The 11594-nt window shown below is 53.3% G+C and overlaps 1 protein-coding gene across 2 annotated transcripts in view; it reads right to left on the bottom strand.

Moving 5' to 3' along the window:
- Nucleotides 1–1583: 1583 nt before the first annotated feature.
- SOAT2 (sterol O-acyltransferase 2) overlaps nt 1584–11594 on the bottom strand; it is a 12641-nt gene continuing 2630 nt past the window's right edge. Inside the window, exons 1-14 of one of the 2 annotated variants that reach the window (XM_006169048.3) lie at nt 11423–11539; nt 10532–10668; nt 10185–10244; nt 9753–9860; nt 7764–8040; nt 7259–7328; nt 6343–6427; nt 5807–5852; nt 5490–5619; nt 4387–4484; nt 3925–4023; nt 3089–3224; nt 2484–2629; nt 1584–2001 (exon numbers count right to left, since the gene is read on the bottom strand). In XM_006169048.3, the coding sequence (XP_006169110.1) occupies nt 1951–2001; nt 2484–2629; nt 3089–3224; nt 3925–4023; nt 4387–4484; nt 5490–5619; nt 5807–5852; nt 6343–6427; nt 7259–7328; nt 7764–8040; nt 9753–9860; nt 10185–10244; nt 10532–10668; nt 11423–11428 (1449 nt within the window). In that variant the 5' untranslated portion in view covers nt 11429–11539 and the 3' untranslated portion in view covers nt 1584–1950. Of the gene's footprint in view, nt 2002–2483; nt 2630–3088; nt 3225–3924; nt 4024–4386; nt 4485–5489; nt 5620–5806; nt 5853–6342; nt 6428–7258; nt 7329–7763; nt 8041–9752; nt 9861–10184; nt 10245–10531; nt 10669–11422; nt 11540–11594 lie in introns of those variants that run through there. The other variant, XM_006169050.3, reaches the window with a different exon arrangement.

Here is an 11594-nt window from a genome sequence, read left to right as displayed (position 1 = left end):
TTTTGAGAGGTTTTTCACTATAGGGTGCGTGCGCTCGCCAGACAGACAGAGACAGAGAGACAGAAAGCGAGAAATCACCCCCCAGAGGGGATGGCCACGCCGCAGTCCCTTCTCCTCCATTCTCCTCTCCGGATCTTGGGCACGCACGCACACACGCCCGGCGTGGGTTTTAAGCCACCGGGTCCGGGACGCGAACCGCAGTCGACTACGTGGGAGTCCAGCTACATAGCCATTACGCTAACTGCTGGTTCCCTGATGCACTCTTTTCATGTAAGAAATGAAAACGTGTCTACACAGAAACTTCAACACAAGTGTTCATGGCAGCATTATTCATAATAGTCCTTACCCTCTTTTCCTTACCCACATTTCTCTCCAGAGTCAAGTTACACAGTAGTCTATGTAAGGAGGACAGACCACACAGTCTGGTTTGTGGAACAGTTCTAAATACAAATATTTTTACCTTCTTTCTCCATGTAGTTAAGACACTCTTAATTTTTAAAAATAATTATTATTGTTTATTATTATTATTTAATGTTCTACAGAGCACATGCACTCACCAGAGAGAGAGGAAAAGTGAGAAAGCAAGCTGCCAGATCCAGGATTTGAACTGCAGTCAGTCATGTGGGAATTTAGCACTCTAACCACTACACTATCTGCTGGCTCCATACACTCTTATTTTTTTTTTCTAAGAGAGATTTTTGCTATAGAGTGTATGTACTCACTGGAGAGACAGAGACAGAGAGACAGAAAGCAAGAAATCACCTCCCTACCCCCAGGGTGGATGGCCACACAGCAATCCCTTCTCTTCCATTCTCCTCTTAGGATTTTGGGCATGCATGCGCATGGGCATTAATTTTAAGCTGCTGGGTCTGGGACTCAAACCGCAGTCGATTATGTGGGAGTCCAGAGATGTAACCATTACATTATGTGCTGGTCCCTACACTCTTAATTTTAATGTTCACTTTATAGCTGTGAAAACTGAAGCTCATGGGACCTGCAGGTGGCGTGGACACCTATATGGTTGACTGTGGTTCAAGTCCAAGACCTGGCAGCTTGAAAAATCATGCTGGGTGTGTGTGTATGCGCGCCCAAAGTCCCAGGAGGAGAATGGAGGAGAAGGGATCATGACATGGCCATCCCTGGTTGGGAGTGATCTCTCAGTTTCCCTCTCACTGTCTCTCTCTGGTGAGCACACACACCCTATAGCAAAAACCCGAAAAACAAACAAACAACAACAAAAATGGAGGCTTATGAATTTAAAAGCTTTGCCTTAGGTTTGTATAGGAGTCTTTTCCTGGGTCTGATAAGGGAAAGGAGGTCTTATCCGTGCCCTGTCAACATGTGCTCGAGGTCACCGAGAGCAGTGGGATTAAAGGGGCATGGAAAGTGAGCTGAGAAGGGGTGGAAGGGGGCTGAGGCCAGGTTTCCAGAGAAGGAGGTAGCGCGGAGGAGGTAAGGCGGCACGTCACCCAGGATTCTCCGCCCTTTCTGCCTTGGCCCGGCCTCTGCGAGCATGCCTCTTCAACAATGCCTGTCACAAAGTAGACTTTCCACAAAAGGTGAATGAAGGAATAACGAATGAATAAAAAGGGAGACAGAGTTTATTGTCGAACTCGAACCTTCTCAAACCTTGGTGGCCCCTCCAAATCCCCCTATAATCACCAAATCTGCAAATCCCCTCGAGTTTTCCCAGGTCTGAACAGCCATGGGGTGGGAGGATATCCTGTTTCCAATCTCTGGGGGTAGAGGCTCAAGAGTCACCCCTGCTGAGTCTGTGCTTCGCACCAGCAGGTCCACAGACCTCAGCCTCTGCACTTCCCAGGTGGGGGCTTGTGTGCAGGCCCCGTTGACACAGAGCCAGGTTTCGGAGTGCAGAAAGAAGCCCTGGTCCCAGCCTTTGCAGGCAGAGAACGTAGTGGCATCATGTGGGCAGTGAGAGTGCCCTGGCCTCTAGGTATGACAGGACCAAGATCGAGGTGTCACCAGTCCCCAGAAGGTTGTCTGTGACAGAAAAGAGGAAATTGTATATGAGGCCTCTCCAGATGACCCACCCTGTGCATCGAAGGTACGGGAGCTTATCACCCCCAAGCTGGGCCTGGCCCCTGACTATAATAACTGTTTTTGTTTTTTGTTTTTTTTTTGGAAGAGGTTTTTGCTATAGGGTACGTGTGCTCGCCAGAAAGACAAGAGACAGAGAGATAGAAAGTGAGAAATCACCCCCGGGGGGATGGCCATGCTGCAATCTCTTCTCCTCCTTTCTCCTCTCGGTATCTTGGGCATGCACACACACGCACCCGGTTTGTGTTTAAGCCACCGGGTCCGGGACTTGAACCGTGGTTGACTACACGGAAGTCCAGCGACATAGCTATTACGCCAACTGCTGTTCCCCGTAATAGCTGTTGAACTGTGGCAAAAGAGGAGACTGGCTTTTGGGAAGGGGAGATGTGTTCCCTGGACAAGGAGCCAGGTGAGGACCGTCTTACCTGGGGCAGGGGGCAGTGCCTCCGTGCATACCACTCCTGGCAGTACAGGCTGACCTGGATACCCTGGCCCAGAAAAAGCAAGGTCCACATCAGCACGTTCCACGCCGGGCCCGTGTGCTGGTCATGCATCGTGAAGTTCAGCAGCCCTAGTGCAGGGGGAAAGCCTGTCAGCCCAGCCCCAGGTATCTGTGCCTTGCTCTGGCTTCCCTTGCATCCCAGGGTACTGGGACAAGACGGAAAGGAAGGCTCCATCGGGGGAGATCTTGAACCCAGCTGCAGGCACGCATGGAGGCCTTCCTGGCTCATGCAAACCAGGACTCCTCAGCTTACACTTCAGTAGCCTGGATCTCCTACCGAACCTCCCAACCTCATCCCAGTTTTCTCCCTCTATGAATACCTTGCTGGGATGTTCTCTTCCAATCAGAAACCCTCTCTCACATCCTCTAGGATTCCCCTTTGCTGTTCCCCTCTCTGCTCCCAAGTCCCTCCCCACCCCCACTTTTTAGGCTCAACAGCTCCCCCCCATTGGTGGGACCTCCAGAAGCAGGAGCCAGGCCTCCTCCATCTGGCTGGCTCCCCTCCAGTGGTACCAAGCCCAAGCTCACCTCCAAAGACAAGGAAGAGCATCAGCATGACAGGGTAGAAGAACCCCAGGACGAAGCAGAAGATGTACTCATGGACTACTGCAGAGACCAGGAACACACCCAGCATGGCTGCGCCTCGGGCCCTGCCACCCACCAGCTGGCGGGGTGAGAAGAAGAGTGGGGAGTAAATCCCCCTCAGCCCCTCCATGAAGAGTCCCTCTTTAACAAAGCCAAGAGGGAGTGTGGTGCAATGGAAAGAACATGGGGTCTGGGGTGAGAAGGACTGACAATCTTATCTAAAAGCATTTTACCAGCCCAGTGGGCCTTGGCAACAATTTATATAATAATATTGACTTCTCAGGGTTACTATGCCAGCTAAATGCATGCAAAAACCTTTGGCAATGGAAGACTGCTATATGCATATTCCCTAAAAGATGAAGGAGGCAGGGCCAGGAGGTGGTGTGGTGGTTGAAGCACTGGATTCCCACATGGTCAACTGTGGTTCGAGTCCCAGACCTGGCAGTTTGCTTTCTCACTTTTTCTTTCTCTCTCTCTCTCTCTGGTCAAATTAAAAAATAAATAATAATAATGAATACAATTAAATAAATAAATATTTTTTTAAAAAAATGCTAAGGAGGAGGGAAATACCCTGTGGAGGAGGTGGCATTAAAGACAAAGAAGGAAGGAAGTTAGGCCATAAGGACTTCCCACCACTGAGTTGAATAGAATAGGACAGCTGAAGTCAAAAGGGCCCCTAGGTCTGGGAAAGATGGGTGGTGCCGAAGGAGGGAGGGCAAGGACGCCTGGGCAGCCTCCTATAACCAACCGGGAGCCGACGGGGTGTGCGGAGCCCGTACCCACAGCCCATCCTGATACACGTAGCTGTACAGCCAGTCGTGGACCACCACGTTCCAAGTGCGGTAGTAGTTGGAGAAGGACGTTGAGTTCCACCAGTCCTGGGGAAGGAGTGGGCTCAGGGAGCAGGAAGTGGCTGGTCACCTCAGGCTCTGGTTTCTCCACACCATTCCCACCGCTCTGCCCGTGTCCTGGCCCAGTGTTCTCCCGGGAGCACTGGCTCCTAGCACCCTCCCAGCTCCCTCTTCAGGACCTGGGCCCTGGCCCTCTCTCCTTCCTAGTCCCCCTCTCAGAAGATTCCTGAGCACAGTCTGCACAGAAGCAGGTGACTGACACCCCGAGCACCGCAGTTCTCTCCATGGGAGGTAGCCAGCACAGCGGAGGTGACAACCAACATAACTTCCCCGATCCTTCCCTCGCCCTCCCTGCCTCCAGCTCCCAACTGGCCCAGGCGCAGGCCCCACCCGGTAGAACATCCTGTCTCCAAATCGTAGCATCTCTGCGAAGGCGTTGAGCCAGCAGTGGAGGAAGGCAAAGAAGATGAGCAGCAGCATGAAGATGCCTGGTGGTGGGGACAAGGGGCTGCAGGTCGGGCTGGCCCACCTGGACTCCCCCAGGTGGCTCCTCTCCGGGTCTGAGAGCCCCTCCCGGCATTACACATGCATGCATTTGTTCATTCTACTCTGCTGGGGATACCAACATGAATGTCCAAGCCTCTGGCTACGGAAGTTACACGGTGGCTGAAGAGAACAGCGCGCACAGAGATAGTCAGGTGGACAGAGAGACATGTCCAGCCAGGTGTCAAGGCCAAACGTAATGGGAACTAAATGTGGTGGCCACCGATAGGCTTGGGAGTACAGAGCAAGAGATGGGTCGTGGTAGGTAACTGAGGGCTAAAAAAGAAGGCTTCTCAGAGGAGAGGGCATCTCAGCAGTGGGCCTCCAAGAAGGAACTAAGTTCCACACTGGGACAGGGCATTCGAGCTCAGGGGCCAGTGTGAGCTAGGGCCCAGAGGTATGGAAATGCATGTACTAAGGGGATGGCTGCGCTTGTGGTGGCATGAAAAGACAGGCTGAAGCTGTAAGAGAAGGGGCCTTGAATGCCAGACCAGAGTTCAAGTCTTATCTGGAATTGCCAGCGATGGAAAAATCTGATTTTCATTTTTTCTCACTTCCGTTTTTTAAATAAGAGAGCAGAAAAGGGGAGAGACGGGAGCCGGCAGGTGGCGTGGTGGATAAGGGCGCTGGACTCCCACATGGCTGAACACATTTCAAGTCTCGGACCTGGTGGCTTGCTTTTCTCACTTTCCCTCTCTCATTCTCTCTCTCTCTCTGTGTCTTTCTGGTCAAATTAAAAAATAAAATGAATGAATGAATAAAATTAAATAATTCTTTTTTAAAAAAAAGGGGAGAGACACTGCGGCGATGTGCACTGATGCGAGGGGACAGATGTGAGAGGAGGTTCAGAGACACAAGGTGTTGCAGCTGAAGGAAGGAAAGGCCTGGGCCTTCCCTGATAAGCCCTCCCCAGGGCCCTACCCTCTGCAGCCCGCCTTGTTTGGCCTTACCTGGCAACGTGGCATGCAGGACAGACAGCACCAGGGCCCGGGTGCTGAAAGGCTCCCGGCTCATGTTGGCAAAGACAGGAACACAGAGGCGACCCAGGATGAAGCAGGCGTAGAGCACACAGCCCAGGGCCTGGAGAGGGAGTGGGGGTGCACAGCTTGGAAACGGGGCACTAGCAGGGCCCCTTCACTCTGGAATTGGACCCCTTTCCCTTAGTATTCCCTCTGACCTCCTCCCAGGCCTTCCCACCCCTTTCTCAGGAATGGCCCCTCAGCCTCCAGGAATCACAGGTGCTCCACCTCCTGCCCCATCTGCTGACCTGAGCAAAGTTCTTGGCCACATAATTCCACCTGACGCTGGGTGTCCTGCAGCAGCAAAGGGACAATATGTTTGTCATCCTTCCATGTTGCTCCCTGCTCAGGCCAGGCCTGTGGACCTGGAGACCCTTTCTGGGACCCTTTCTCCGCAACGCCCTTAATTGGGAGGAATATCTGGGGAGGTGGGATCTAGAGCACTTTGGACTTCCCATAACGGAGATGGGAAACGGATTTCTAGCTTGAGTGTAACTACAGCGACTATCTGGAGTTTTCTGATATGCACAGGATTTTCAGTACCAAAGTAAGGACAGTCCTGGGCAAGCTAGGACAGCTGGTCATCGTAGCAGCATCATGGGCCGGGCAGAGAGAAGGGCAGCCTACCTGCCACTTATTTTCCATTGTTATTATGGGATGCCTCCCGAGGTGGCACCTCAGGCTAGTGCCAGAGGTGAGACTAAAGACCTCAGAGAGAAGAAAGGAAAAAGGTTGGGGCTTTGTGGGTCTGGTCTTTTGGGAAAAGAAGGCGGCAGGATCTCACCTGGGGTACGTCTCCCTGTAGATGAGTGTGGGGCAGAAGAGGAAGTAGAGGTAGCTGGAGAAACTGGGGGCCTGGGCCCCCTCACCTGAGGTGGAATGAGAAGGTGAATCAGGGAGGGAGGGGGCAGAGGGCAGGTGAGAGGGCTGCTGAGGAGGGTGGTGGGGCTGCGGTGGAAGGGGGCTGAGACAGAGGTGGAGGGACCGGGAGCAGGCTGGATGTGGGGCTGGATGTGGGGCTGAGGAGAGAATGGCAGAAGCTGAGCCTCAATTTTTTTTTTTTTTTTTTTAGATTTTTTTGCCATAGGGTGTGTGCACTCGCTGGAGAGAGACAGACAGATAGTGAGAGAGGGAAAATGAGAAGCCGCCTCCCCTGGGGAATGGCCATGCCACCATCCTCTCTCCTCCGTTCTCCTCTCCGGATTTTGGGCACACAGACACATGTACCCAACGTGGTTTTCAAGCTACTGGCTCTGAGACTTGAACCATGAGTTGGCCATATGGGATCTAGCACCTTAACCACCATGCTATCTGCTAGCCTAGGCCTGCTCTTCAGCGTTCCTCCTGTGCTCCCATTCGGGGCACTCCATTTTCTGGTGCGGGCCCTGCTGTGGTCCCAGCTTCCTTTGGGACTGGCATGTGATCCAACCCATTCCCCGTCCCCCGGCTTCCTAATGCTGCGTTCTCATACCTGGGGTGGGTCATTCTAGGCCAAGCCTGGAAATATGAGAGCCAAACGACCTGGGTGACAGAAGGGCCACCTCTCAAATAGGACCTGCGAATGCCCCTAGAGTCCTGTTGGAGGCCAGAGCCGTGCCTGGGTGCAAGGTAGGCTTAGGGAAGGACTTCATGCAGATCTTGTAATGCCCTCGTCATTCAACCAGCCAAGGGGGCTGAGTTCAGGACAGGTGAGGCCTCACCTCCTCTGGCATGCAGGGTCCTGGGCAAAGACTCTCGCATGAAGGAGTAGCTTTTCATCAGAAGCCTGACCTGAGGTGGAGTGGAAGGGAGGCAGAGTTGCTGTGTGACTTTGAGCAAACCGCTTAACCTCTCTGAGCTCCTTTAGACCACAGAGAGCCAGGCAGTCTTGCCAAAGCCTACACTTTTTCTTCCTCAGCTCGCCTGCCTTTGGGCTTAAGGGGTAAAGGAGAGAAGCAGGGCGGGGTTTCCGTCCAGCCCACTTCCGTGACTACTGTCAGCTCTAGTTGCCTAGCGCCACGCGTCTTCCGTTTACTTTTATTAGAGCCTGCTGGTTCCCCCAGATCCCGGGGAACTAACTCCGCCCCCGCCAATATGGTGTTAAGCACCCTCACGAGCGTGGGCCCCGCCCCTCTTTGGAGGCTCACCCGCTGCAGAGATGACCCCACCCGGCCCGTCCTTGGTCCTGCGAGTCTCTCCTACAGCGCCACAGGGCTCCCCCCTCACCTGCTCAAAGACCAGGATGCAGCGGGAGGCGGGCGGGAGCTGGTGCTCTACTGCCACGTGGACTGGCAGCGCGCAGAGCACCGCGGTGTGGGTGGCCAGCAGCACGCAGCCCAGGCCCGCCCCCAGCGTCCAGGCGCCCCCATCCCGGGGCCTGGCCCACAGCCGGAGGGCCTGGTAGGGCGCCAGAAGAGTGGACAGGAACATAGGGACCCACGTCACCAGGGCCAAGGGCAGCTGTCCAAAGCTGAAGATCAGTAGGTCAAACTCCAGCAACAGCCTTGGAGTGGGGGAAGGGGAGACAAAGCAGACAAAGCGGAGGGTATAAGGTGGTGAGCTCCCCATCTCTCTCTTTTAATTTATATAGGGTGCTTGCTCTCTGGAAAGGCAGAGAGCAGAAAGCACTCCCTAGTGGGATGGCCACAGAAATCCCTTCTTCTTCTTTCTCCTCTCAGGACTTGGAGCCCACAGGCGCTCAGGGTGTCTCTCTGGCTCCCGTGTCCTGTACTGCAAATGCGCAGTCAACCACCGGGGATTGAGCCTGCCATAAGGACCAGGCCACCCGCAGCTCCCCATTCCTTACAGGGTTCAAGATAGCGCCTCTAGGCCATGAGATGAGTTTGCTACTTTAAAAATATATGTTGGGACCAGCAGTTAGCGTAATGGCTATGTTACTGGACTCCCACGTAGTCGACCACGGTTCGCATCCCGGACCCGGTGGCTTAAACTCACGCCGGGCGCATGTGTGTGCGTGCCCAAGATCCGAGAGGAGAATGGAGGAGAAGGGACTGCGGTGTGGCCATCCCCCCTGGGGGGTGATTTCTCGCTTTCTGTCTCTATGTCTCTCTCTCTCTGTCTGGCGAGTGCCCGTGCCCTATAGCAAAAACCTCTCAAAAAAAAAAAAGATCACATGGAATGTCAAGGTGAAAAATTGGAAACGAGCACTGATAAAGAACTAAATAAATGATACCTAGCACCTCTGTACTCTGCAGTCATCAAAACCAATGTCCTGGGGACCAGCAGGTGGCATGGTGGTTAAGGTGCTGGACACTGCCACATGGCCAACCCAGGTTCAAGTCCTAGACCTGGTGGCTTGCTTTCTCACTTTCTCACTCTCTCTGTATCTGTCTCTGGTCAAATTAAAATAAATGAATGAATAAATAAAATTAATAAATAATTTTTTAAAAAACAAACAAAGAAAAAATAAACAAAAGCCAATGCCCTGATGTGGAAAGAGCCCTAAGATGGATTGTTGAGGAGTAAAAACAAATCGTAGGGCTGCTCTGTGGTGCTGGTCAAGAGAAGCCACATCCCACGTGGCAAAGGGTTCGAATCCCTGCCTGCTCAGCCTGAAATGTGCCGGGCACACTCTTGAGTGCCCAAGATCTAAGGGGCACCAGAGGATGGAGGAAGGGCATGGTGGGGTGAGCAGAGCCTGTTGAGGGTGCCTTTCTCTCTCTCTCTCTCTCTCTCTCTCATTCTCATTCTCATGTGTGTGCACATACATTCTATCATGGATAAAGAAAAAAGAGGTTATAAAAGAACAAGAAAAACATTGTAAAATAATAGTGCAGTATCTATTTTTTTTTTTTTTGGAGAGGTTTTTGCTATAGGGCTCATGAGCTTGCCAGACAGACAGAGAGAGACAGAGAAACAGAAAGCAAGAAATCACCCCCCAGGGGGGATGGCCACACCGCAGTCCCTTCTCCTCCATTCTCCTCTTGGGATCTTGGGCACACACGCACACACGCCCGGCGTGAGTTTAAGCCACTGGGTCCGGGACTCGAACCGTGGTCGGCTACATGGGAGTCCAGCGACATAACCATTACGCTAACTGCTGGTCCCTAAGAGAGTGTTTTAGGTGGGAAGCAACAATGATACTGTCCACTAATCCAAGGGGATTACTACTTCCCCAGCCAAGAGCAGGCAGGGTACTGGGGACCAGGGGATCTGCCTGATCCATGGGCCTGTTCAGAGTGGGAGGGGACTTACCTGCCCTCATCAATGAAGTCGATGGCGAGGGTGCTGAGAATGAAGACACACAGGCCAGCGATGAACATGTGGTAGATGGTGCGGAAGTGCTGCACCTCCATCAGCTCGCTGGAGGGACAGGGACTAATGTCACTGTGGGTGAGCCCTCAGGGTCATGGAGACTAGCTCAGACCCTGCACAGACGTAGGCAGGGGATAAGCGATGCGGGACCTCCAGGTAAGGGCTGGGATGTAGCTGGGACGTACTCTGGTGACCCTTCTTCCACACCCACGTACAGGGCAAATATGGGAAAGTGAACCTTAGAAACCCTCTCCGAGTCCTCCCCATGAACCACTTAAAGCCTAGGGGTGATAAAGATTGTCCTGCCCCCCCTTCCACACCTCCACAGAAACCCTTTCTTTGTTTCCCATCACGTCCTCACCCCTGACTTACTCGAGCAGAGACTTGCGGATGATGAAAACTTTACGTTTCCCCAGAGATGGCTCCCGGCTCCTGAATTAAGGTGGTTGTTCCGGGTCAGATGCCAAAGGGAGAAGATAGCGGGCAGAGGGCTGGCCCATGTAGAAGGCCAATACTTAGGAGCCAAGGGCCCAGGCAGAGCAGGGCCCAGAGAGGGAGGCCAACAGCAGGAGGACGAGGTGATAGGGATGGGGCAAGACTGAAGTCAGGATCACGCCGAAGCTGGCAGAGGGCGAGTCATGTGGTGTCTACGGCTCATGATCCTTGTGACAGAGGAGCCCACGGCAACCATCCCCAGCCTCCTAACTCCTCGGACTCACTTGCTCACAGAATCTGGGCCAGAGGATGGCAGAGGTCTCCCTTGTGGCGGGTAGGACTGCACAGCCTCCCACATGGCTTGATCCAGCAGCCCTGCCAGCTGTCCCTGCACTTGCTCCAGCAGTTGTGTCTTCACAGCCTATGGGACAAAGCCAAGGTAGGGCCCGCTGCCCCTCCATCCCCTCAGCCGTCCTTTATTCGCCAGCACTCACTCAACTTCTCTCTACACCAGGTGCAATGCTGAATGCTAAAATAGAGGTGGCTGCTGATGGCATAGTGGTTACGTCATTGGACTCCTATGTAGCTGACCACACGGTTCGAGTCCCAGACCTGGTGGCTTGGAAATCAGGAGTGTGTGCATATGTGCCCAAGATTCCGGGCAGAAGGGGGTGATTTCTCACTTTCTCTCTCGTTGCCTCCATCTCTGTCTCTCATGAGCGCATGCACCCTAAGGCAAAGACCTCTCCCAAAATAAAAAGATGCTAGAATAGGAAGATGAGCAAGCCATAATTCCTGCTCTGAGGTCCCCAGGAATTGATCTTGTGGCTTCCCAGGGCAGCCTGAGGGTCAGCTGAGAGCAGGAACATCACTCCACTCCCTGGGTCTGAATCCTAGGCAGGTTACCCCCCTGGCTCTGAATCCTAGGCAGGTTACAGCTAATCCTCACGCTCTCACCCCTAACCTCTGGCCCCACAAACAAAAAGACTGTTGACCAGCTGACTTTCGATCCCCGTCCTGAGGACCTGAGTTTCAACCCCCTCCCCACCATTGTAGCTCTTCATTCTAACCTGATCTTTGAACTCTAGAACAAGTCATCTTATCACCAAGCCAGTCCTCACCCCTGCTTCTCACCCCCGCAGGACCTGTTCATCTTGGCCTCTGACGTTCCTCACCTCCATATGTCGAGTCCATTGCACCAAGTCGGGGGCTCTGTGTGTCTCAGTGTTCCCTAGGGGGAGGGGTCAAAGGGCACATTGGAAGGGAGAGTCAGGGTCCTGTTGCCCTGTGTAGACCCAGATGCATCCTTCGTCCAGGAAATGCTTTCTGTATGCTCAGCAGCCTCCG

Source organism: Tupaia chinensis, unplaced genomic scaffold, assembly GCF_000334495.1.
Source record: "Tupaia chinensis unplaced genomic scaffold, TupChi_1.0 Scaffold146740_1, whole genome shotgun sequence".
Taxonomy (NCBI): Eukaryota; Metazoa; Chordata; class Mammalia; order Scandentia; family Tupaiidae; genus Tupaia; species Tupaia belangeri.
This window is presented reverse-complemented; position numbering and strand designations above follow the sequence as displayed.